Here is a 26,516-nt window from a genome sequence, read left to right on the forward strand (position 1 = left end):
TAGTGTACATACTTTCATTTAAAAACATTAGAAGTCACGTTTCCCTCCTCCTCTTCTTCCTTTTTTTCAGCTGTCTGTGTTTTATGGAGAGATCCTGCACTCAGGTAAGAGAAATGTTTCCCTATCTAATAGAATTCCTATTATCAGACTTTACCGTAATGTGCCAATAAAATCATATAATATATTATAGCTTGGAAATTGTGTAATTACTGTAGGTTTGCATTAGGAGTGCTAGAGAGGAAATATTGACCCACAGTATCTAACACTTACAATAAGCTAATGTCAGGAGTTGGAGAGAAACACTTACTGGGAATCACTATCAAAATGTGTGACCCTGTCTCAATGATATGGGGTCAAGTAAAGCCAATTTTATTTATATAAACCTAATTCACAGATCACATTTGTCTCACAAAAAAAAAATCTTTAATGGGGTTACAATTTTTGGTAACATCTATCTACATGATACAGCATGCATTTTGCCGTGTTGACAAAGCTAAAATCCCTAACCATGTCATACAATCTAATGGATCACAGTATTCCGTGTAAAACCAGAAAGCAGCAGAGTTTGATTCACAGAGTTTTTGGAGACAGATTTACACAATGCAGGATCCCAAATGCCAGTCAATACAGAGTGGCATCTACCTGCTGTCCTGCTGCTTTCACATCACAGAGTACAAATGGATCAATGTCTACTTGACACTCAGCATCCCTAGTTGCATATGTCTGTGGTTTGTAAACCAGGTCAACTAGAGAGAGAGAGAGAGAAATGCCTGTTTTATTTGAATATTTTAAGAAACGTAAACAGAAAGTTCAAGAATACCGTTACAGATTGTTTATGTGGGATAAAAAAATATGTTCTGCTTCCCTGTCACGTTAATCGTCTTGCAAACCAGCTTGCTGCTGTGGTAGAGTGTGCATTATTTGCGATGCAAATGGAGTGAACTAGATCAGACCTACTTTTTTTAGCGCTTGTGCACTGATGTGAGAAGGCTCTTCATAGTTTAGAAAAATGATGTTTTATCAGTTCATTTATTTACATTTGCATAGCTTAACTGATTATCCTATTACTGAACAGGGGTGTGCAAAAATAGTCCATGTAAATGCCAAATGTCAGTGCATAAAAGGCCCTGGCTGCAGCAATACTCACAGGAGATACATGTTAATATAAAGAATCTGTTAATCTGATTTTTGTGTTTACGTCATGCTAACCCTAAGCAAGTAGACAAAATTAAGAAATGCATTTTTTTTAGCTTATTGTGTGTGTGTGTGTGTGTGTGTGTGTGTGTGTGTGTGTGTGTGTGTGTGTGTGTGTGTGTGTGTTGTGTTCCTATGGTAACCAGCAGAGAGCAGTGTGGAGTTGTAAAAATGTGAACTGAAATGAAAGCTCAACTTCAGCATTTGTGGTGTGTCATCATCTAAAAGAAAAAAGCTCAATTTTATGGGAAAATGTTTTTGTCTTAAATTGTATATATCATTTGTATAAATTGAGACATTATGCCATAATTTAGCATCTAATAAATTAATGAAGTACATGTACTCCAGTACTGCACTGGAGTAAGATTTTAATACTCTTACTTATACTTTACTTGAGTATTTCCATTTTATATTACCTTATACTTCTACTTTACCATATTTCAGAGATATTGTACTTTTTACTCCTCTACATTTATCTGACAGCTATAGCTAGTTTCTTTTCAGATTACATATACAAAACATTTGTTCAGCCTCTAAAATATGATGCATTTTTTAATAAATTAAATGAGCCAATATATAAAGTAATTAGAATTAGTTGCACCTCAACCAGCTACAACAATACAATGATGCTTGCACAATAGTGCATTAGTAAAAATAATCAAATAACACAACACTGACTGTATTTTTGCTTTTCATTGTGGTATTGTACTTTTACTGTACTTTGAAAGTATCGGGATACATCTTCTACCAATATGTTTTTTTAAAGATTCTACTTAGTTATAAAGTAATTACTATTGCGTCCAATAGCGATGTATCCTCTTGTGGGCCACTGTTTGTGTGAGAAACTGAGAGCAAGAGAGAGGTTTTGTTTGGGTTGATCCAGACTGAGGGGGTCTTGTGTGTTTGTGTGTGTGTGTGTGTGTGTGTGTGTGTGTGTGTGTGTGTGTGTGTGTGTGTGTGTGTGTGTGTGTGTGTGTGTTGTCAGAGTTTAGAGAGCCTTACCTTCCCAGCTGTGTGTGTGTGTTGTCAGAGTTTAGAGAGCCTTACCTTCCCAGCTGTGTAAACTGGTGCTGGCCTCACTCTGACTGTGTCAGCACACTCTGACTGAGGCAGAGAAGAAAAGCAAGAAAAGTGACTTCTTGAACTTATATTTTACTAAGGAATGACAACAAATTATTCTGAAAGGTGAAGATCAATGTGAGAGTGTGGGTGCCGTAAATAGAAAGGAATGGATTCGTGTTCTGGCTGTTTTCTCTGTTCAATCCCTCATATCTATCACTGTTAAAAGAGCTTTGGCATCAGTCCAGTGATGACCCACCAAACTAGGGTAAAGTGCAGTGAAGTGAAGTGATTGAGGTCTTCTAGAAAAGGAGCTCATAACAACAGAGAGAGGAAATGGAGGAAGGAGGGGGAGAGGAAGGCAGAGAGCGGAGGCCAGTTCACTGGAAGTCCATCCAGACAGCAAGAAGACAAGGCAGTGTGTTTACTCACTCTTCCTGACTATCATGCTCCCATTCATTCCCAGCAGTCACTCAGAGAGTCATGGTCAAATAACTTATTTTTCCTCTTCAGTCACTTAGGCTGAACTTGATTACAAAGGCATTTTAATGTTTGATGTTTTTTTTATCCATGGCATCCAACCATGAGTCACTGCTAAATATAAGCATACTTTAGGTGGAGTCTCTTTGCATTTTTGTGTGGTGAGGAATTTTGTCACGTTGAGCCAGAGTGAAGGTCTGAATCATGACCGCAACACAGCTTCTGTCTCAGGAGAGGCTACTTGATGCCACAGCAGTGTTTTCTCTTTGGTGCTGAGCTGTCGGTGATTGAAAGAGGACTCCACTGGTGTGTTTGCCAGTGGTGGAAGACGTGTTAGAGTAGTGGTGAAAGATCCTTTTTTGTAGGAGGCCACAAGCCATAAAGGTTCAGGATTACTGGCTTAATGTTAAACAATGTATTTTATTAGTTTTATAAACGTTTTGTTGTTGATGTTGTAAAATCTTCCTGTAATCTAAAAAAAGTAACTAGTGATGACACTTGTCATACATAAATGTATTGTAAGATCAACATTTCCCTCTGAAATGTAGTACAGTATAGAAGTATAACGTAAAGTATAAAAGTATATACTAGCATAACATAGAACATAATACATCAACATTGTACTTACATACAGTGTGTGTATATGTGTGTGTGTGTGTGTGTGTGTGTGTGTGTGTGTGTGTGTGTGTGTGTGTGTGTGTGTGTGTGTGTGTGTGTGTGTGTGTGTGTGTGTCCAAGTTCCTCAGCCATGGAGCAACTTAACCGGATGTTTCTCTGACATTGTTGTTTTTCCAATGGCTGTTAATTTACCTGAGAAAACAGGATGCAAAGTCTGAGTACACACTGCAGCTTCTGACTGTAGGAAGCAACTTTCTTCACACTTTGTACAATATTAACTGCTGAATTTACATCTAACATCTTCAGTGGGTGCTTGTATGTGTGTGTGTGTGTGTGTGTGTGTGTGTGTGTGTGTGTGTGTGTGTGTGTGTGTGTGTGTTCTTGTTTAACTATATCCGTGGGGTCCAAAAACTGGGAATACAGTATACTTGTGGGGTCCGGACAGCTTTGTGGGGCCAAAATGCTGGACCCCATAACTTTAAAGGGCTGTTTGAGAGTTAAGACTTGGTTGTAGGATTAGGGTTATAATTAGGTTAAGGTTGTAGTAGTTGTGTGTGTGTGTGTGTCGGAGCACTGCTTGGTCCCAGATAATCCCCTCTCCTCAGCAACTGCGATGTTTTACACATGACTCGTTCTTATACCCTGAGCTCGATGAAACACACACACACACACACACACGCTCCATAATTGTTACACATTTATTATGGTTTGACCTTTGCCCTGCTGTCAGAAATGTCAGCAAGCCGCACTGCTTAACAGAGAGCTGAATCAGTAACTTTATGAAGCCATCTGCACATATACACCTTAAAAGTGTTAAGTTTACTGTAATACAATCAAAAAGTCAGTGTATTTTAAAACTAGTACAAACACAGGATGGGACTGCCTGGACTACTTCTAGTGACACATTTGAAAAGAAGGAAGTGATTTGAAATGGCTATAGGGACAACTTTTTGCAGCAATGACAATCACTCAAAACTATGAGAATAAGATTTGCATTCTGTTTGAAGTTTCAGTGAGTGCAGTTGGAATTCAGCACGTCATAAAAGGGGCCAAAAGTCCATCTATCATTGAAAATATCAGCTATTGTTAGTAGTTCTTAGAACCTCTTCCATAACATCCTCCTCATTATCACAGCTTTCCTGCCTTTCTTTCCTTTTCTTCACATTCTTCCACAGTCAAGCTCTCTTTAGTCAGAGGGTAGATTTTTAATTAGTGGGCTGGGCCACCGAGTTATAACCCCTCCCCTTCTGGCTGGGATGAATGTAGGGGCGAAAGAAAGAGAGAGAGAGAGAGAGAGAGAGAGAGAGAATAGACTTTAATCATTCATGTGGTTGAGAGCTGTTGGCAAGTCAAGTTCCAGGCATGCAGAGAGAGGAAGATAAAAAAAAAAAAAAAACAGAAGAGGGGAAGATAGAAACTTTATGTGGTGGGGGAGACAGAAGAGAAACAAGAAGGGAGAAGACTGAGGTGGAAAACTTGAGAGGAGAGTTATCATTGGTGACACCTCTGAGCTAAAGACAAGTCGAGTCTACAAGCAGACTGAGAAGAGAGGAGGAGGTGAGCATAACATCTGACAATCAAGACTTAAAGGAGCCCCTAAATCAGAACATAAATCTGTCAACACTTGAAAACCCCCGCTCCAGATTTCTATTGATTCCACTGAAGAAGTCTCCATTGACCCTGCCATCCAGACTGGAGTATGCCCTGCCATCCCTGTCACCCCTGCCGCTGATCCAGGCTGTCAGCATGATCTCCCACTACCCTCTGGCCACCCTGATGCCCTGGCAGGGGCCCAACCACCACTACCCAGACCTGGACTGCACCTTACTGCCGGAGGGGGAAGGAGGTGTCACCCTGCAGAGGTACCAGCCTCGCTTCCCGGAGAGCAGCCCCCGCCACTGGGTCAGTACATGGCAGAAAAAAGTGTTTTTTTATTTCTGGGAAGCCCAGGGTACTTCCAGTCTTCTTAAACAATCTGGCAGATGTTAGCCTTCGCTTGCATGACCTTCCTGTGCCTTCTGTTGTTTGGAGTGTGTTGCAGTGTTGTTTGGTGTCAAATCTTTGGTCAGTTCTGATAGATTCAAGGATGGGAATGGGGAGTGAAGTGGAAAGTGTCTGGAGCAGTAAAAGGAATAAGTCTAACAGTAACTACTACTGAGAATTACTGAGAATAGAAGCTTGGAATTATAAATAAATGGCAGTGTTTGTGACTCCTCCAAGGTCTGTTTGTTGGATGTCTGTGGTGATAGTGCGTGTTCTTATGTGTGTGCATGAGAGAAACAAACGTGTTTGAGTACAAATAGCAGCAGATCTGCGGCTTTTCTGCACTCAGCAGTTCTGGTGGTAACATGGACAGCTAACTGTCGGTGGCACAAACCGTGGTTTACGCTTCCTACATAAAACACAAACCAGTGTATGGTACAGTAAGTGAGGGTCAAATCAAAAACATCTACAACTTAGTTTCTCAACTCAGAGATCAATCAGTGATTTATTTGCCATTTCTCTCAATTTATTGCATTTCAGTTCCTCTGTTTGACCGCGACTTACTGAACTTTTATGCAATAAGTCGACAACTCATAATGCAATAACGCAAACTAGACAGTAACCTTTGGTGGCACAGATGGGAGGACAGCTGACCTCTTGTGCAAAGCAGTAATTCACTGAAACTACCGCATATTGGTCACTGTGTGTGTGTGTGTGTGTGTGTGTGTGTCTGTGTGTGTGTGTGTGTGTGTGTGTGTGTGTGTGTATACGTGCACAGTTTTGCTGACTGGTCACAGAGTTCACAGCAGAGGAATTACTCATTTTACTTCAGAACCCAAATGCCATAATGACTTTAATATGTGTCAGCCAACAGAAAAGCATGATAAAAATGTGGCTTACATTATACTTCATGTCAGCGTACATGCGTTCATGTTTTTTTACCTCTATCTAATGTGTGTATGTGAGGTCGCAGATTCCCCAAAGCAGCGTGATTAACAGAAAACGACCTGCAGCGACAGCTTATTCCTGCTTAGTTGTGGCTAATTGTTTGCATGTGCGCACATGTGGTATTGGGGCTAAAGTGAAACTATTTTTGGTTTACATCTGGCATGTTGAGATTTAGTCAGTAAAGACACTGAGGTCAGAAAAATAGCCTCCTGAAGTGTCCCTGAGCAAGACACTCAGCCCCACTTGCTCCGGTACGGATATTCTGTGACAGCAAAAAAGAAAAGTTGTACCCCAAAACCCCATTTGAAAATAATATATATCCTCTTCGTCGCCTATCTGATACCCTGGCTGACATGTCCTTCTGCATTGCTCTGTGTCAAAAACTCATCCTTGTGACTGTTTTTGCAGCATTGAGTTGTGATTGCCCTCACAGCTTTAGGATGGGGACAATAAGGGTGATTATATAGAGTGGTAAATACCCTCAATAAAGTTATATAAGAATACACAAAACCATCAGGGGGTAATCATAGAAGTCCAAGTGTAGCAAGTACATCCTTTCTTCTGATAAAAAGCAATAATTGCATGCCCTCTCCATGTGTTGTTTTGTCAGTCCAACAGTTGCTGGCTCCCGCTGGCTTGGAGGAGACTTTGCCTTTACTGCTGTCAGGTGTTCCTCACTCATTGTCAGTCAACTTGTTGCCTACCTGCATGAGGTTATGAAACCATGTCAGCCATATAAAGGCAGTGATTGGACTTATACCCTCCTTGTAATCACCCTGCTGTGCAGTTACAGGCAGCTGTCAGGTCCACAGTTCAGGTCAGAGATGAGGGAGGAGTGCTGAGGTGTCAATCTCTATCAGCAGTGAGACTCCCACATGAACACACGATTGTTCACACAAACGGTCAGGGTTAACAGGTAGATTAAGCAACTGAAATTAATGATAATGAATCACAAAGTATAAACTTAGATAATAAAAATGCATCTTTTCAATTGAACTATTCGGATGTTGCAAGATGGTGTCACAAGTAGGAATAACAAAGGACTTGACCGGGTTTGAACCTAGTTGCACAGAAGTGAGAGTGTTGACGAATGCACACATCTTAGTGGGTTATCACAGGACATTTTACTGCTCTCACTGCATTTTGGAAGCGTTCTTTTATACTCTTCTCACTTTATCAGTGATAAGGCAATGTAATTAAGCCGCAGGCCGATCAATAAAAACTCCAATAGAGGGAATATTAGCTGCTACCTCACACCCCTTTGGCTTACAATAACCAGCAGGGTAGTTAAATAACCTCAGTGGGTCATTTTCTGGAAATGCAGAAGTGATTTTATAAAAGGAAAACAGGGACAAAGGACTTGGGGGGGGGGGGGGTTTGATGATGGCTTGTTTTCCATTGAAAAAAGTAAGAAAGCTGAGTTAGCACTCCTCCTTCCTCTTTCTTCACTTTTTGAACAGAGAAGTGCACGTTTCATGCTGATGCTCAGTGACGTCTCAGTGTTTCCTAAAGTTTTGATCCTCGCTCGTCATTTGTTTCGATGATTGCTCAAAGTGATTCATTCATCCGGCTAAGACCAGTTCTGTAGCTTCGGACCTGCAAATTTCCTGTAAATTAATATAAAACCGTATGGGTTTCAGTAGTAAAATTATGCAATGTTTATAAAATATCTATGCATTTGACAAGTTTATATGCGGCACAGATGGGAGAGCACCATTCAGGGGATAAGGAAATAACTTGGCTTTATTGTTTAACCCAGTAAGCACTGACAATACAAGACACAAGTAGAGGGACGCTAATGTACTTCAGTACTTTCTTTTTGTCTCAAATTGCACAATTCACAAACTACCACAGTTCTCTTTTCTCCAAATCCAGGTTTCCATCATTCCCTTTCATTCAGTCCAACACTTAAGATGGTGTTTACACACTTGAATGACCCCCAGCGTGCAGGATGTCTACTGGCCTGCAGCTCTATAGAGGCTCATATTGTGATCTTGGGCCTAATTAGATCACATAATAGGACTGATGTGAAAAGTCAATACTGCTGGCATTGTCCCTGTCACTCGAGCGTCCATCCCAGAGCAATAACACCACAGGAACAGCTCGCATAACTGGGGCAGAAACTCATCGCAACATATGGAAATGGATGTGTGTGTGTGTGTGTGTGTGTGTGTGTGTGTGTGTGTGTGTGTGTGTGTGTGTGTGTGTGTGTGTGTGTGTGGGTTTGTTTAACTATATTCGTGGGGTCCAAAAACCGGGAGTCCAGCATACTTGTGGGGTCCCAACAGCTTTGTGGGGCCAACAAGTAAGGGTTAAGACTTGGTTGTAGGATTAGGGATAAAATTAGGTCATGGTTAGGGTGAGGGTAAGGGTTAAGGTTAGGCATTTAGTTGTGATGGTTAAGGTTAGGGTAAGGGGCTAAGGAATGCATTATGTCAATGACGGGTCCCCACAAAGATAGTGCCACAAACCTGTGTGCGTGTGTGTGTGTGTGTGTGTGTGTGTGTGTGTGTGTGTGTGTGTGTGTGTGTGTGTTTTTAGGGGTGGGTTGGTAGTAGGCAGAAGTCAATATGTGCTGCAGCACCGTCTTTAATTTGGTTTGTTTTTATGGTTTGGCAGCTCTGTGAAACACACACTAACTCCTCTACTCCTTTTCCCGCTCAGGCAGGGCTTGGAGTATTAGCCAGGACGCATGACTGGGATCAAGCTGGCACTGTGATGTGTGTATTAGCATGTGTGTGTTTGAGAGAGAGAGAGAGAAAGAGCGTGTGTGTGTGAGTGTGTATGGCAGTAATGTGTAAAGCTGGAGGCCACTGGTGTCCGGACGACAGTTATTAATATGAGCACTCACACATTCTGTATGTCAGCAGGTTACTAATTATAATAACTCTACTGAGGTCAAACACGATGATAAACAAAGAAATACAATAGCTTTAGAACAGGAAATACATCCTGTATTGTTTGTTATTTTTATTATGACTTTACACAGTATTTAATGTGCCCATATTGTTTTGGCAGAGTAAATATCTTATATTTTGGTCGTTGTTACGGTAACATCTGTGCTGTCAATGCTTGTTATTGTGCTACTGCCTCTTTTTTGTGTGCGTTGTTGTGTGCACCACTTATGCAGTTTCATTTCCCACAATGCACATGCTTCATTTGATTTAACACTAACAGCACTACAGACAGCATAAAATCCCTCAGAATTAAAACAAGCATTAAATGCAAGGAACTTTTTTCTTTCTCGCAGTGCAGTCAGAACTAACAATTTCATGAAGTAAAAAACTGAAATGGCGTGATGGTTAAAGCAAGTGTGATTTTTGCACATTCTGATGTGATGGATTTGCTGTCTTATGTGTAGTTTTTCTGGGTTTTGGCGAGGCAGCAGTTGTCACCAGTGTGTGACCATTTTCATTGATGCTGTGTGCTGTTTTTGTTGCATATGTGACAACTTTAGGGTAGCATGTATCTGTCGGGCAACAGATGGTCCATCTCTCATTAGCAGGGGTGTATGTGTGTGTGTTTGTGTGGGGGGGGGTCAGACAGACAACCGAGCCAGTCCAGACTGATTCATGCAAGGCTTAGCAGGGCTTAAATCTAGAAGGGGGTCAGGGTTGGGGCCGCATGAAGGGGGGTTGTGAGTGTGTGCGTGTGAGTGTGTGTGTGTGTGTGTGTGTGTGTGTGTGTGTGTGTGTGTGTGTGTGTGTGTGTGTGTGTGTGTGTGTGTGTGTGTGTGTGTGTGTCTGAGTCATCATAGCTACGGGGAGGATTACCCTCCCTTTACGGTCCAACTTACCCCATATGGAGGCTGTTATAAGAAAAGATAAGTCTGTTTCACAATTTCTAATAGCCGAAACATCTCTGTACATAAATATGATTTGGGTGGTTTGATGTTATTAAAACTTTGAGCAACTTTTCCTTGAAGTGTGTCTTGGTTTGCAGGGTCAGCTGTGTTTAATGTGTGAGTGTGGAGGAGGTGGATGATGAGGAGGAGGAAGGGTCTCAGTCTGAAGCCCTGGACTTTACTGGAAACTAATGATGTCACCCATCCAGAGAGAGAAAAGAGGGAGAGCTCAACAACAGCCAGGACAATAGATCTGAGGGGAGTAGAGGCATGACATAAGAGAAGGAGAGAGGCAGACAGAGCTTTAATGTGGCTGTTTAAACAAAGGGGTTCAGTTGACCAAGAAGAGACAGAAACAGAGACAGAGAAAAAGAAAATGCAGCTGTGTGTGCTGTGTGAGAAGGCCTGGCATGTCCTAATCCAACTGTGTTTTCATTGTTGCTACTTCTGGATCCACAGACACTCATCTGCTGATCTGTTGCCTCATCAAATAACTATCAAATAACCTTGTGCACTTATTAAGTGCTTTGCCCCTGCTTCACTGCTCTCAAATGACCCATTTAAGCTATTTTGATTGTCTCATTCATAGGTTTTATTGAGTTATAGCAGATCATCGTGACCCTGCGCCATAAATCCAGCCTCTTGGGGGTTTTGTTGCTCTGGCCTGGTCTAGCTAAAACCTCTGCTGACTCTGGATAAATACAGCGGTTTATGAACTCTGCCCTCTACTGGGCAGTATGCGTTGAAAACACAAACCCACTAACCGCATACAAACATACAGTGAAACGCACTGCATGTGTGCATACCCATGCATAATTAAAGAATAATGTAGAAAAAGTATGAATGTACTGAGGCATTTGGTCCAGAAATGGTAGCAGATAAAGATCCTGTCCATTTAAAATTTTACGCAGTGACTTTCCACTGTAGCCGCAGCTGATACTCCTCTCCCTGGATGAAAGGATGAGTCTCCTCTGTTTACTTGTTTCCAGCAGAAAAGAAAGCAGGGCGTCTCTTTCCGGTCTGAAATATGAAATCACTCTTTCTCTGGAACAGTGCACGATGGTCCTGTTGCATCATGCATATCTTTCAGCCAGTATGGATCCTCTCAGTTTCTGGCTGTGTGAACTCTCCCCCTCTGTCTCTGTCTCTCCCTTTTACACTCACAGCAGAGATAATGTCCTTTCAAGTTAATCTCAACTTGTCTTACATTTTCTTTGATACATGACCTTCTTATCTTGGATGTAAACACTGAGACATTATGCATGCTGCCCAGAACCACCAACCCCGCTATTGTCCTCCTGTGTGTCTGTGGTTTGGCTCTGTTTTTTCAGTATTGTGATTCCTTATGTTTTTCGGTCTCTCCTGCTCATTCTACTTGCTTTAAGAAATCCCTTTTTCCTCCTCTCCTCTCTTCTCCTCTCATCTCATCCTTTTTTACCATGCTTCAGGCCAGAGAAGCTCCCCAGCCACTCAGGTATGAGGACAACAGGCTCACTGGAGTCAGGAGGCTGGAGGCAGGAAGTGGGAGATTTCCTGGAATGTGCGTTTTTTCCCCACAGTGGTGCAATAACAGTGCGAGCGGTGCTCCTCCTGTTTTTGTCCCCTTTCTGTCTGTAGCTTGGTGTTCTGACTGTGTGGAACAGGGATAAGAGCGTAATTGGGAAGTTCAATAATAGCAGGAACCCAATATGAAAAAAACTGCCCAGTGTAATTATACGTCACATTCTCTTTAACCTTTACATTCAGGAAATCTGATTCCAAGAGAGATAGATGCAGTTGTATGTTCAGATTCTTGTACTTAACTTGAGTATTTCTATTCTATACTACTTCATTTTTCTTCTTCAGAGGAATGTTTCCGCTACATTTATTTAACAGCTACCGTACTATAGTTTCTGAGTTACTTTGTACAGATACAGATACAGATACAAGAACTTGGTCTCATTTATGGAAGTAACCCTATTCACACCCGTGTCATTTTATGTCATGTTCAGCATTCATAAAGACTTAATGAGACTAGCAGCTTGAATTGCCCGGCACCACACAGTGATGATTAGACTCCAGGAAGTCACTGCTTCCGTTCAATAAATAGTTCATCAACTCCGTAAAACCACAACTTGTCACCTTTACACTTTGGTTTTTGTTCAGATTAAGCAAATACGTGTTAATTAGTAAGCTTTAGAGGGGCTGGTAAGTGGATTTTGTTACCTTTGGAGCCAGGCTAGCTGTTTCCCTCTGTTTTCAGTGGTTATGATGAGCTAAGCTATCCTGCTGCTAGCTCCAGCTTCATATTTAAAGATTATCTTTTGGGCATTTTCAGCCTTTATTTTGATAGGACAGGAGAAGACATGAAAGGGGAGAGAGAGGGGGAATGACATGCAGCAAAGGGCCACAGGTCGGAGTTGAACCCTGGCCCGCCACGTCGAGGAGTAAACCTCTATATATGGGAGCCCGCTCTACCAACAGAGCTATTCGGGCGCCCCAGCTTAATATTATAGTGTACAAAGTGGTATCAACCTTCTCATCTAACTCTTGGCATGAAAGTGAATAAGTGTATTTCCCAACATGTTCCCAACTCTTTCTTTAACTTGCCCTTAAGGACTTAAGACTTGGCTTAGACCACAATACCTAAAAACACCTCTGCCATTTACTGAAATGTAGCTGCCTATTCCTTAAACTATAACAGGCCTAAGAATCTTTTCTGATGCAGCCCATTAGGATGATAATATCAGTACACATTAGTGGACCTGGACTCCAGCGAAAAAGAAGAAATTTCACATTTTGATCTCATGTTAAAAGATGTGCGCACTGATGTGCTCATCCATCAGTTGGAGCAGCAGCTGTCACATTTGTCAAATGTGTTGTTTGCGCTGAGATGTGACATCATTCCAACTGTGAGACCAACACTACAATCCCCCCGGGCTAAGCTGGAGGTCGTGTGGGGTTGCAACCTTCCCACTGCCCCTCTGGGCTTCCCAGAGACCCAAGTGGACAACAGGGCAGCTCGGCCTGGGAACTGGAGCCCGGCCAGATATGCAGCCTGATGAACAGTCAGCGAGAAGAAAACCTGATAAAATATGTGATTACCACACACGGAGAAACACTGACGGAGATGTACATTGGGCTTCCCTGGCCTTTTAGTGCCCTGCAAGCATCAATGCCAAAAGTGAGGACCTTGTGTGTGTGGGTGCACCCTGCTTCACAGCATGGTGTGTGACAGCCAGTGACGCTGAGTGTGACGTTGGGGTTACGTGTCTGTGTTATGGGAGCCAGAGGAGTGGGTAGAAACATCACATACATACACACACACACACACACACACACACACACACACACACACACACACACACACACACACACACATTGTAAAAAGGGGCCACAGCAGTTCTTGCCATCTCTCCCACTGAGCCAGATGACAATAAGCATCATAACGTTCCCACTGTCTTCTGACTCTGGATCAGTAGTTTAATTATTTCATCAGCCGACTAAATGGACCAGCAAATGTATGAACCACTGCTTGCTCACATTTGATATATGTTTACGATAAAACTTTGTACAAAAAGACCACTCACAAAGTCAACGCTTGATTCATATCTTCCCGTTTATTCACACAAGTGGGCTGTTTGAGTACGTGTGCAGGCCCATTCACAGTGGAACAGTGTGGCCATTCTCACACTCAGCCTATTCTGCTCTCCTGTCACTGACAATTCACAGTACTGGTGACGGCATCTACGGCCTTCCTTGTATTGTCCCACGCAGGGGCCGTGAGGTGGCAGCTGCTTCACACACAAGACAGCTACTCAATTCATCCACTCATATGAAATCTGTATGTTAACATTACAGTAATATGTTACTGGAATCGCCACTGATGATAAACAGGTTGGTAAACTATAGCCAGAAAACTAAAGGGTTAATGACCCAAAGAAGCTTCTGATTTGTTAAAGGGGAAGTCCACCAATTTTACACATCAGAGTCAGTTTACAGGTGACTGGGAGTACTACTGAATTTGTGAAAAAGTTAAGTTAAGCTAGCAACGCTTAAATGTAAAAAAAAAATGCTTTAAGTGCCAGTATGCTGAAATCTATTTACTGATATAGGGGAAGACAACAATATAATATAACAAAAATATAATTGTACCAAGTGGAGAGGTGAGGGGGGCAAAAGGAATTTACAGTGGGGATCATAGAAGAAAAAATGGAGGAGGGACCTTGAACTTGAACTTAACAGATACACAGTGTACATAATAGGTTTGGAAGCCTTCCTAGTCAGATATTAACTATTTGGATAGGCCCTCTGTAGCCCGCACCACATCTCTGCTTGAGGCTACAATAGCCGCTTAGCATCAGACACCTGAATCTCTGATCAAACTTTCAGCGGTTAAATTGCATTCTGAGCAATATAGGCGCCAGTGTTTTTTGGTCATTATTAACAAGCTAAACAAAACAAAAGAACACCGAATAAAAGAAGTATACAAATAAAAACACAAGACTCAAGTATCATAAGGATTTATTTTTACATGGTTTCAAAAACCCTTTTAACGCATTATAAAAATCAGTGATGAGTGCTCTGGATTTCATAGGAATGAGATTTATGATTCTTGTGTAGCGTATTGCGTAAACAAGAATCACAACCCTACGTCTGAGCGCGCACTGTTTGGTGTGATGGAGGTCGGACAGAAAGGGAGGAGGAGTTTAAACGAGGCTGTTGTTAGTGCAGGAGGAGGAGCAGTTTGGTCATTCAGTAGAAGAGGGAGCCTGCTGACAGACAGAAGACGAGGATTTGGAGTTTGGAGTTGAGCGAAAGTGTGTGTGGTGAAGAAGAAGACATTTCTCAGCGAGGATCTGGGATTTGAAAGGAACGCATCTTCTTCTTCTTTCCTTGGCGGATTATTCCCGAGCTCTGATGCTGTCCCCGGATCATGAAAGAAACGCTCACCATGAAATTCGCCTGGAAAAGTAAAATGGTAAAAACAAAACAAAAAACTCTCCTGCTTTTCCATCCTGTGCTCTGTTGTTGTATTTGTGGTTTTGTGAAGAGAGGGAGAGAAAGGGAGAAAAGCTGAAGAGGGAAAGGGGGGGAGAAAAAGGAGGGGGGTGTTTGTAGGCTTGGGAAAGTAGCGGATAAAGGGGAGAAGAGGAGGAGGAGGAGGAGGAGGAGGAGGAAGAGGGGAACAGTTGAACATTGAGTTTTGATTGTTTATGTACTGGGCTTTAAAACCAGTTTAACCTACATTGTTGGTGCGTAAAGATGTCGCGCAAAGTTCGGAAACGTGGGAGAGGGATACAACAGAAAATCCCCTGTAGACTCCGCCAGAATATGAACTCGATCCATTAGCTCTCCCCTCCCTGATGGTGGATATGAAAACTTTTGTCTGAGGGCCCGCAGCGAAACAGAGAGGGAACACTTGGCGAGACCCTGGGGCCATCAGTGTCTCTTTACGGGTCCCAGCTGCGTCCAGGCGAGAAAAATACAAAAGCCAACAGATCAGCGCCAACTGTTGTTGTTATCTTTGGAGTATTGTTTCACACACAGCTGATAGGCAGATTAGCACTATTTGAGCTTAGATAGTGTGCTATTTGCTCTCCTTAGTGTCCTCCTCGTGCACTTTTTGAGCATATTCTTGGGAAATGATCCAAGTTAGTGCAGAGAGTAAACAACTTATCTCCTGTTTACCTGCGTACCCAGGCTCATACTGTGCTCTCTGTAAAAAGGCATCCCTATTGGGTGTGCAATGTTTCTGGCCTGTATTCTCTGGTGAATAGAAATATCACAGTGACAGGCTGTTTTGATTCCCATTTCCATGCAAGCTCGTGGAACTTTGTCTCACAATAAGCCCCAAACTTGTAGCACAAAGCGAGCAGAGCCTTTTTTAAAACCCTGCTCTGAAAAACATCTCCAGTTCTGTGGCTTACAAAAAGCAGGCTGTGTGTGCAGACTGTGAACTCAGCATCCCGGGCCGGCCAGCACAGAAACCTCCAGCTATTGTTTTGGGAGTGTGTGGACTGCATGACTCATACACTGATGTATTTATCTGTCTCTGTGCCAGCCATCCAGCCAGCAGCAGCTAAAGAGAGAGAGAGATATGCACTTACTAGGTCGCTGACCTTAAGACGAGATGCTGAACAGGGTAGGGGATGGACATAAGGACATGCTTTGGACAAGTACAGCTTGTGACATCATACAACAACACAAACATACTTACTGGTTTCATCTGCCAGAGGCGGTTAAAATCCTCCTCCTCTCCCTTTCTCTCTCTTTGTGTTTTTTGCTTTGGGGTTTCTTTTCATTTCAGCATCACATGTTTCTGTTCAAACCCAAACACAGCTCAGTCATGGCTGAGTGCCACCGGCCGTCCATTGAGCCTGTTAACGGCGACTTTGACCCTTGACCTGTTTTCTGGCAGCCCTTCTGTGTGGGGAATAGTGTGGACTTCGCCATTGAGTGTGTAAGAAAGTGGGGACAAGTGAGAGTAATCTTGGCCGTGTGTGTGTGTGTGTGAGAGGACTTGGCCGTAATACTGCATGCGTGGTGTTTATATTTGGCCAGTCCCTCTCTTTCGCTGTCTCTGCCTCTGTTTTTGTCTCTGTATCCATATGTTGATGTCTCAGCATATCTCGGGCTGTGTTTGTGCACACTCTTCTCAGAGCAGGAGTTTTGTATTTTGATTTCACTCTGCTCCCTCTGTTTGTTTATGCACTCTGCTGTCTGTCAGTGATTTACAACCAGAGGCAGATACAGTACATATGGAGCAAGATGAGCACAAATCTATTTAGTGTTATGAGCTGATCTAAGTGGGGTTGTGCTCTCATTTGTAATCAAGCTCTCTTGGCTTATCACCACGTCTTGTTTTATTATGTAGGGGTTTGTTTGAGAGACTTGGTCCAGTCTGGCTCTTATCTCCAGCATTTTGAGCTCCAGTGAAGCGCTCCAGCTCTGACCTCACCTCAGACAGAAGGGAACACGGTGAAAGAGATGGATGTGGAATAAAAGAGGGAGTAAAGACAGGGAGGGAGTCCTGGCAGGCTGCAGTGGTGGGGGTTGGGGAGTTGGTCATTCTTGATGTTTTACTGCACTTTAGTCCTTGTTTTACTAGTTTGTTTGAGTGTTGTGGTTGTGTTTCTGTGTTTTTCTCTGATTCTTCCTTCTGCTTTTCTCAGAGATGTTTCAAAAAACCTCAGTTCCTATTTTGTTAAACTATTGAAATGACACATGAAGATAGCTCTGCAGCCTGCAGTTATTTACAGGAAGTTTTTATATCTTTTTCTTATCCTAAACGTATCCTCTCCTGTCTTCTGGAGGCTTCTAACATTTCCCCTCTTACTCTCTCCTTGCAGAGCTCGGTGCAGGACTGGGGGGAGGAAGTCGAGGAAGGAGCCATCTACAATGTGACACTGAAGAGGGTTCAGATTCAGCAGGCCGCCAACAAGGGAGCAAGATGGCTAGGGGTGAGTAGGCCCGCCTGATGTTTCCCAGTGTGACAGAATCACAGCTGATGAAGCTTTTTCAAAGACAAGTCGAGCTCTAAACCCTCAGCGAAACAGATTATACGAATGAAAACCTGATGCTGCTTTTTCCACTCTATTAACCTGTTGAAGGTGCAAAATGTGAACTGCAGATTTTATTCCCAAAGTGGAATGGTCTCTCCCTTGGAATTGATCAAGTGTAGATGGTTTTATAAAAGCAATCTTGTGTGCAGACTGCTGATCATAAAAAGAGAATCTAATCTCTGTTGTCTAAAGCAGTGGTGTCTTTCAATAGTAGGGCGTCTCTCAGCATTGTGCTCCACCAGGGCTGTTGTTTTAACATTTGAGCTCTAAATCTCCTAGTTTGGACAACACCTTTTTAGCTGCCTGCTAAAAATTAACAGTTTTACCAGACTTTGACTGTTTAGCCAAAGCATGTGATTTCCTGACTTTCGCAGCTGCCAACAAAACTGCTCGGTATGACAAAAAAAAGGGGTATTAAAGGCTTTTCCTTGAGTTGCGCATTTTTTCATTGCATATGAAGCATTGCTTTTTTCTCCACTGTGCTGTTTATATCAGCATAATAAGATGTTATACGGTATATTATTATACTGCGCAGAAGGGCCAATTAGGGCATTATCCTGAGTTTCTCTGGTGTGTTTTTTTTACTGAAGGAATGCATTAACCCAGCATAACCAAAATGACTGCCTTTGTTTACAAGAAACAAATCAGGCTCTCGTGTTGTTGGTTTGTTTGTATCACTGTTGTCTCTTTGTGCTTTTGGCACATAAAAGAAGAAATAGATAACAGCTCGAGGCTGTAAGACTGATGTATTGACAACGGCATGAGCTGCCAACTGTATTCCAGCTAATTAAAACAACATGGGCCCTTTATACAGTGCTGTCTTTGAGTCGAGTAGAATAGAGAGTGATCCCTATTGAGGCGTCAGTATATTTACTATACACAGTCAATTGTCAGTGAATAACAGCAATTACCGTACAATCAGTGGGATTGTTCACTGATGTGTGTTTACAGTGTGTGTTAGTAGATTGTGTGTATTTCTAATTGATTGTGAATTGTAAAATCCAAGCCTGTGTGTGTGACTGTACAGCGGGTGACCTCACAGAGATAAATAATGGTATTTCTTGTTGTACTGAGTTATCAGAGGGGAGTGGTGGGAGAACTTGGCTGTGCTGCTGTCCTCCTCTCTGTCTGGCGGGACGGTGGAGGAGGGGTCTGCTGTGATTAGAAGCAGATTGGAGCGTTTCCTGTTGTAGTGTGCTACACTTCACCAAGGTCTCTTTTCTCTCCGTGTCTGTGCCACCTCCTCTTGTACTCTCTCCCTGCCTGTTTTGTAACCGCTGAGTCTATTTCCCTGTGGACACAATAGTCGGACACATCTGGAGAAATCAGAATCAAATATAGGTTATGATTGTCCTTACCGTTTCCTCCATCTTTGTTTTGTAATGAATTGTTTCACTACTAATTGGAGCAGACGATGCAAGAAAATGTTCTGTGTGAACAGACAATACATCTTATCTTATTTTTAAGCTTAACTGACAACTTATTTTATGTTCTGTTTGGGAGATGACAAGTGTTAATCTGTGATGCATTCAAAGCCAAACAAAGCAGATAAAAGCTTATTCCATCTTGTGAAGGGCTCGTTGCATGAGTAGGATCAGGTCTCAAATGCAAGTCTCCTTCAAAAACAATCCAAGGCACACTATAGGGTTTGTGAAAAAATTAAAATGCTTTTATTTTACATGGCAATATGCATTTAAAATGACCGACGTGTTGCGACCGACATAGGTCTTCATCAGGGTTCAAAGCAGATAAAAGCATTTGGAAGTCCCAGCCAAGTCATTGCAGTGCATAATAGCGCTCCTCAGTTCAGTTCACACTGGTTTAACCATGTAAAAATATGTGTTGTGTGCATGTGTGTTTAGGCGGAGGGGGATCGTCTACCTCCCGGCCACACGGTGAGCCAGCTGGAGACTTGCAAAATCCGAAGTATTCGTGCTGGAACACTGGAGCGTCTGGTGGAGACGTTATTGACAGCGTTTGGTGACAACGACCTCACCTACACCTCCATCTTCCTGTCCACCTACAGGGCCTTCACCAGCACACAGACTGTACTGCAGCTACTGCTAGACAGGTAGGGCTGGAGTGAAGTGTTGCACACAGCCAAAATAATGCATTGACTATTAACGTTTAAGAGGTTTTAAATGTGATCTCTCCTTATTTTCTTTTGTTGCAGGTATGGAAGTGTGGAGGAAAATGAGCAAGGCACAGGCAGATGCAAAGGCTCTGAAACCAATGGAGCCATCAGAAGGTGAGATACATTTTTCTATATCAGTTCCATATGGACAGCTTCCAATAGATAACATTTCAGCAGTATTGTTGACTTATCACACCTGTCCCTCTATCATTGCCAGCTCTCTTAACACAAACCTTTCCCTACTGTCTCCACAGTGCCTTGGCCTCTATCCTGCGTGCCTGGCTGGACCAGTGTCCTGAAGACTTCCAGGAGCCGCCCGACTACCCCTGTCTTCACAGGCTGATGGACTACCTGCGCAAGACCCTGCCAGGCTCGGAGGCTCTTAGACGGGCAGAAGGTCTGCTGGAGCAGTTGCAGAGTCAGGCCAGCATGGAGGACACTGATGGTAACTAACGCTCTTTAAACTCTTTTTAAAAAGTTCTTTGTTCTGTACAGTGCTAATTTTTTTTTTTTCATCATCATAAGTAAGTATTTCCTCCGAGTCAAATCGCCCGTGTTTTCCTGCTTTTAGCTGGTTTCCACGGCAACAGTTCTTTCTGCCTGGGGGAAGAGGAGGAAGTAGAGATCGAGGTCCAGGAGGACTTCCTGTCGTTCGAGGCCGACCTGGTGGCGGAGCAGCTGACCTACATGGATGCTGTGAGTGGAGGGAAATGAGAGATGGAAACGGGTGCATTGGCAGCGTGTGTTGTGTAGCAGGGAAAGGTTACGCAGGTTACATCCCTGCGATTTTTCGTCAGTGTCGTCATACTAACATCAGCCTGTTCTCTTGCTTCTAGCTGCTGTTTAAAAAGGTTGTGCCCCACCACTGCCTGGGCTCCATCTGGTCTCAGAGGGATAAGAAGCACAACAAGCACAGCGCCCCCACCATTCGAGCCACCATTACGCAGTTTAATGCTGTGGCGGCCTGCGTGGTCAGCACAGTGCTGAAACACCGACAGATCAGACCGCATGTCAGAGCGCGGGTCATCCAGCGCTGGATAGACATCGCTCAGGTTAGCAGAAACACACACACATCTCATCTATAAACCTACAACAAAATGGGTCAAGTTGTGACTTTCCTTGTGCTAATTGTCTCCCAACAGGAGTGTCGAATACGCAAAAACTTCTCGTCTCTGCGAGCCATTGTATCTGCGCTGCAGTCCAACCCTCTGTACAGGCTGAAAAGGGCATGGGCCTGTGTGCACAAGTAAGTCTTGATAGAAGAATCATCTCTGAGATTTTTATTTTAGACATGTATTTTAGCTGATATGTCCGGTACCATTAGCTAACATGAATCTGTGCTTCACACAGAGACAGCATGCAGACATTTGAGGAACTGTCGGACATTTTCTCCGATCACAACAACTACCTGACCAGCAGAGAGCTCCTCATGAGGGTGAGCATTAACAGTTAACATGTATCTAATATCTGAGGGATTTGCAAAATTATGAATTTGTAAACTTTAGTATACTCTCTATAAAAAAAATCCCAGTTTTAAATTGTGTAGATGACTTCATCTGGAAGTCCTAAAATTATTTCTTCATTCGCTGGTGAGAAGCTGGAGGACTGAAGCTGCTTTTTTGTTTGCTCTACAGGAAGGCACTTCAAAGTTTGCCAGTCTGGAGAATTGTGCCAAGGAGCATCAGAAACGCACCCACAAGAGACTACAGTTGCAGAAGGAAATGGTGAGACAAAGACTGGTGCAATAAGAGCTTCTGAAACAAATGCCAGACGAGCGGAGTGTTTTTCAAAGGGAGCTAAAACCGAGCTTTATAATTTAAAACAACACATTCCTCTAAAGCAATGTACTGTATGATGAAGCCACATGCTTAGCTTTGTTTACTCAGTGCACCATGTGCTGTGCTTACATTAAGCCTGTGTTGTATTTTATAAAACCCACCCTGGCATCTGTAAATCACAGGGACCACAGTGCAAATTAGTCGCTGGCTTTATTGTGGCATCCTGTAGTATTTATTTAAACCAAGTGTTTTTCTCCGCAGGGAGCCATGCAAGGAACGATACCGTACTTGGGGACCTTTCTAACCGACCTGACCATGCTGGATACAGCTCTGCCTGACATAGTAGAGGTAAGAAAAAATCCATAGCCACCTGGTGTGTGTGTGTGTGTGTGTCAATATTTGAGAGCATGTGTCTGCAAGTTCACACAACTCTGCAGATCTGAGAGTCTATCTGTGTAACTGCTGTCAGAAACCGGGGCGTAAGTTTCCATGAGTGCATGAGGAATTTTGTCGGGCCGTTTTTGAAGCGGTCCACCTAATGCTGTTTGTCTAAGCAGCCGCTGGTATGTGATGTCCATGGTCTGACAGCGTGCTCTTTGTGTCCTCTGCAGGGTGGTCTGAACAACTTTGAGAAGAGACGCAGGGTGAGTGTAGCTGCAAGCGGCCTCCTCTGACATGATTATACCATGACAATTACCACCTGATGAGCTCGGCTGACATGTGCCACGTGTTGAAGCAAAACGGATCTAACGTTTGTGACTTTCTCTCTGTCTCTGCAGGAGTTCGAGGTGATCGCTCAGATCAAGCTGCTCCAGTCGGCCTGCAACAGCTACTGTCTGGCTCCAGACTCGGCTTTCCTCCGCTGGTTTAAGAGCCAGGTTCTTCTCAGTGAGGAGGAGAGGTACTGCTACTTTACTAAGACTGCCATCTTTCTTAATTGCACCGTTATCCATTCGATAACAAGCAAATTGGTGCATGAGGTCATGGTCTGTTGGACCTATTGTTCACAAACACACAATAGAAGCTTCTTTCTGTCCTTTCTCCTCGCCTCTCCCTGCTGTTCTTATGTCGTGTCTTCACTCCCTACTGATCTATTGTGCTTATTGCTTTTGCTCTGTTAACTGTCTTCTCTTCCCTCCTTCTCTATCTCTTTCCCTCTCTCTCACTTAGAAATCACGCTTCTTAAAACCACCGGCACAGGATTTGTCAACTTTTTATGCTGTCTAAGGTTGATTATCAGTGTTTTCTCTTGCAGCTACGCCTTGTCCTGTGAGATTGAAGGTCTCGGTGACAGCAGTCCAACCTCACCTAAACCTCGAAAAAGCATGGTGAAGAGACTCAGCCTGTGAGTACATCCGGGAAAAAAAAGATGTTAATAGAACCTAACGGAGAGGGTTTAGTTTTAAATGTGAAGTATAGAATACTTTTCTTTGGCTAAGATAGTCACACAGTCATATTTAAGCACTGAATTGCTGTGACCTATTTATTTTATTGTCTAATAACTGACTTCCGCTACTTTCCAGGCTGTTTCTTGGACCAGACAATAATACAGCCAGTTCTCCAGTCAGAGAGACGCCGCGCTCGCCTCCTACTGGCAGCTCCGGGGAGAGCATGGACTCAGTCAGTGTGTCCTCCAGTGACTCCAGCAGCCCGTCAGACAGCGAGGGCCTCACCCCCACCCACACCTCCGACTCCCAGCAAAACAAGGTGGGCTACAGCGCTAAATGAAATGTGATAATTTTGGTCATACTTAGGGACTGTATGAAAATGATTGGTCTGGGGAGGGGGGGGCTGAACTTTATGTTTCATTTTTTCAAAAAGCGAGGCCTTCTCCAGTGTTATTGATCCATTTTTTAGAACCCTCCCGTTGACTAAGAAAAACTACTAAAAATTGTAACACCCTGTCCCAAATACCTCAAAATACATTTTTCGTACAATGCACTTTGCTGTTACTAACAAAAATTGCACAGAAAAACCACAAGTAAGATATTTCTCTGTTCTGTCTCGTAGGAATGACATATTGATCCTACTAGCTCATTGTTGATTTTGAAAAAAAGAAGCCCTAATCTGTCTGAAAATGAGAAAACAGATTTATTACACAAGTTGCACACAGTTGATAACTTTTTTAAAAAAAGTCTTATTAGGAAAGAATAAAATAAAATCTAATTTTGGTATAAGAGAGAAGGCCCTCCACTGCTCTCCCAAAAGTCTTGACAACCTTCCCTTTAGCAAAAAGAAAAAAATACACTCCCTTTTCTTGTCCCCCCTTGCCCCTAATAATTTCCATGCAGTCCCTTAGTCAAAATGTTATTTGAGGAAAACAATTATATTTATCTCTTTTGAGCCTTGCACGTGTCACTTAATTCCAGTATTTTCTAGTCTCATTTCCTCTCGCCTCACATAGTTGCAAATGGATGATCAGAATATGGTTATGTGCATTTGTAGAAGAAAATGATCCTGTTATGGTTTTGTGTATCGGTATGTAACTACTGCTTATGTTTCCTCAGCTTTCAGAATCCTCCTCTTGTAATTCACTCCACTCCATGGACACCAGCTCGTCGACAGCCAGTGTCTCCATGACTCCTGCATCTCCTTCACTCCCCGGGCCCCCCTGCACCCACAGACGCTCCATCTCCCTCACACCCCTGTCCCCCAGCTCCCCGAGTCAAAGCCCAGCTTATAACACTCAGGCCCAAGATGCATGCATCATAAGAGTCAGTCTGGAGCATGGCAACGGGAATCTCTACAAGAGCATATTGGTAAATAAATATGTGTGTTTGTGTTCCTGTTTGAGTGAGATGCCCTTGATATATGTATATATGTAAAACCCTGTATGACTATTTTTTTTTTCTCTATTCCCTAAATAGTTGACAAATCAAGACAAGACTCCGGCTGTAATTTCTAGAGCCATGGCCAAGCACAACCTGGAGGTGGAGCCAGAGGAGGGATACGAGCTGGTACAAGTCATCTCTGAGGAGAGAGGTAAAAAACATGGCTCTACTTTTAAATTTAGCCTCATTCATATATTTTTTTTCATGGAACCTCTGCGGTTCTTGATGGTTTTAGTTGATTGATGTATATCTTTTTCATTATTCAGACCTACATTTTTCTCAACCAGAGGGAGCTAGCTCCATGTTGGGCTTTCCGAAAACTGTAATAAAACTTGCCTCACAATTTATTTGTCATACAGTAAAATCCAGAGGCATACAGTCAGCTATTTACAGTGAATACAGGAAGCAGAAGCTGTTGCAGTTACTGTATAACAACTATTATGAAACACCCTTTTTATTTGCAATTCAGCATTTTAACTATTGTAAGTTTTTTCCACTGATCGGCCGTTTTACAAACCTCAATGAGTTTGAGAATGAATGTATTGCTGACTAAAAGTACAATAGCAGCAACAGAAAACTATACTCATAATTTCTGCTTTTCTCCCCTTTTTATATTCTTTCAGAACTGGTGATCCCAGACAACGCCAACGTCTTTTACGCCATGAACACCTCAGCTAACTTTGATTTCCTGCTACGGGTGCGAGGCACAGCGAGTCGGCCAGTCCAGCTGCGAAGCCGGTGTAGCTCCACACTCCCTCGCGCCCAGCACCGCTCCAGCCTGTCGCTTAGACTCAGCAAGGTCACACTGTGACCCTGGACTGCGGGGACCCAGCGGATTGCCCTTACACCACTGATCCAAGATGATACAGGGCATGGACCTGATGTGAACTGTTGTGTTTTAGATAAGGAGGCTGGAGGGATACATGGATGAGGAGCTCTGGTGGATTCAAGAAGGAACAGATAGAGTTTTTTAGACTCTTTTAAGAGCTCCACTTTGACTTTAATCTTGCCAGTTGAGCCTCACCCTGAACTGTGCCATCCCTTTTTGTCCTTTGCCAAGCCCTAATGTGGAACATGGATGTGTAGCGTGACTGCTGTGCCAGTGGGACTTGCCTTTTGAATATTAATGCCTGTGACAGAGTGGAACAGCGACTCCTTGTGGCCTCCGCTCTTTACAACAACAGGTTTTTGCACATGTTATGGGAGCAGACCACACTCGACCTCCAACAGTATTCTGATATTGAATGGACTTGTTTTTGTCCTGTGATGTCTATGTAGCTGAACATGTACTTTTCTGATAATAGAAGTGTGATGAATGCAGAAAGAGAAGACGGATGGTGAAATAGAAGGAGAAGTGGACTGAGTGTCCAGTCTTGTTGCCTTTAATCGATGAATGAATGGACTTTCGATAGTATTCTGAATGATATTAATGAATTAATTGATTGACAGGAGCTGTGATGTCATTATTTCTCCTAGTTGGACAGGTTTACCTGCCATGTCCGGCTCGTGCACAGTGTTCACTGTGTGTGTCCAGCCCCTCTCATATTGTGAGCTGTGTGACGAATGTTGCGTGCATTCTGATTGGTTCCATTACTTGGTTTTAACAAGTCCTTGGCAACTATTGAAATGGCCTTACCTGCCCTAGCTTTAGGGTGTAAAGATGACATTTGTGCTGCGTTCTATTCCAGAAAGACATTCCCTCACATTTTCAGAATTTTTTGAAAAAAAGAAAGGAGATTATAGATGTACAAGGACAGAGAGGAGGAATGAAGTGACTTCCTGGAATGGAAAATACCAACATGTCTCAAACTGATGCATACTTGTACCTCTTTGCCCCTCATTATATGAACTACAGAGTTGCACTTGTCAGTTGGTCGGGGATGCCAATGGGATGTGAAAACAGAAGAGTGAACAAGCCGCTCTGTAAGTGGTTTTCTCCCTCTTCACTAAATGAATTACTATTTTTGTTATTAATTGTTGCTTTTTACATGTTTTTGTAACACAATTCAGGCCAGCAATGTATGCCACATTGGAGAGAGATGAAGTAAATGTTAACGAATTCAGTGTCATAAAAAAAGAAGAAGCCAGTACCAGATAATACTG

The 26,516-nt window shown here is 42.9% G+C and overlaps 1 protein-coding gene across 6 annotated transcripts in view; it reads left to right on the forward strand.

The window, feature by feature from the left end:
- The window catches only part of rgl1 (ral guanine nucleotide dissociation stimulator-like 1), a 33,114-nt gene extending 6,598 nt beyond the window's left edge, over nucleotides 1-26,516 (forward strand). For 2 of the 6 annotated variants that reach the window (XM_036007110.1, XM_036007111.1), the window contains exons 2-19: nucleotides 14,926-15,086; nucleotides 17,458-17,568; nucleotides 19,533-19,741; nucleotides 19,844-19,918; nucleotides 20,059-20,249; nucleotides 20,376-20,500; nucleotides 20,641-20,856; nucleotides 20,947-21,050; nucleotides 21,155-21,239; nucleotides 21,439-21,528; nucleotides 21,844-21,930; nucleotides 22,194-22,226; nucleotides 22,362-22,483; nucleotides 22,838-22,927; nucleotides 23,106-23,289; nucleotides 24,090-24,341; nucleotides 24,450-24,564; nucleotides 25,037-26,516. In XM_036007110.1, the coding sequence (XP_035863003.1) occupies nucleotides 15,042-15,086; nucleotides 17,458-17,568; nucleotides 19,533-19,741; nucleotides 19,844-19,918; nucleotides 20,059-20,249; nucleotides 20,376-20,500; nucleotides 20,641-20,856; nucleotides 20,947-21,050; nucleotides 21,155-21,239; nucleotides 21,439-21,528; nucleotides 21,844-21,930; nucleotides 22,194-22,226; nucleotides 22,362-22,483; nucleotides 22,838-22,927; nucleotides 23,106-23,289; nucleotides 24,090-24,341; nucleotides 24,450-24,564; nucleotides 25,037-25,224 (2,322 nt within the window). In that variant the 5' untranslated portion in view covers nucleotides 14,926-15,041 and the 3' untranslated portion in view covers nucleotides 25,225-26,516. Of the gene's footprint in view, nucleotides 1-1,299; nucleotides 1,322-4,642; nucleotides 5,254-14,845; nucleotides 15,087-17,457; nucleotides 17,569-19,532; nucleotides 19,742-19,843; nucleotides 19,919-20,058; nucleotides 20,250-20,375; nucleotides 20,501-20,640; nucleotides 20,857-20,946; nucleotides 21,051-21,154; nucleotides 21,240-21,438; nucleotides 21,529-21,843; nucleotides 21,931-22,193; nucleotides 22,227-22,361; nucleotides 22,484-22,837; nucleotides 22,928-23,105; nucleotides 23,290-24,089; nucleotides 24,342-24,449; nucleotides 24,565-25,036 lie in introns of those variants that run through there. The other 4 variants (XM_036007112.1, XM_031318165.2, XM_036007109.1 and 1 more) reach the window with 4 other exon arrangements.

This window comes from Sander lucioperca, chromosome 11, assembly GCF_008315115.2.
Source record: "Sander lucioperca isolate FBNREF2018 chromosome 11, SLUC_FBN_1.2, whole genome shotgun sequence".
NCBI classification, from domain to species: Eukaryota; Metazoa; Chordata; class Actinopteri; order Perciformes; family Percidae; genus Sander; species Sander lucioperca.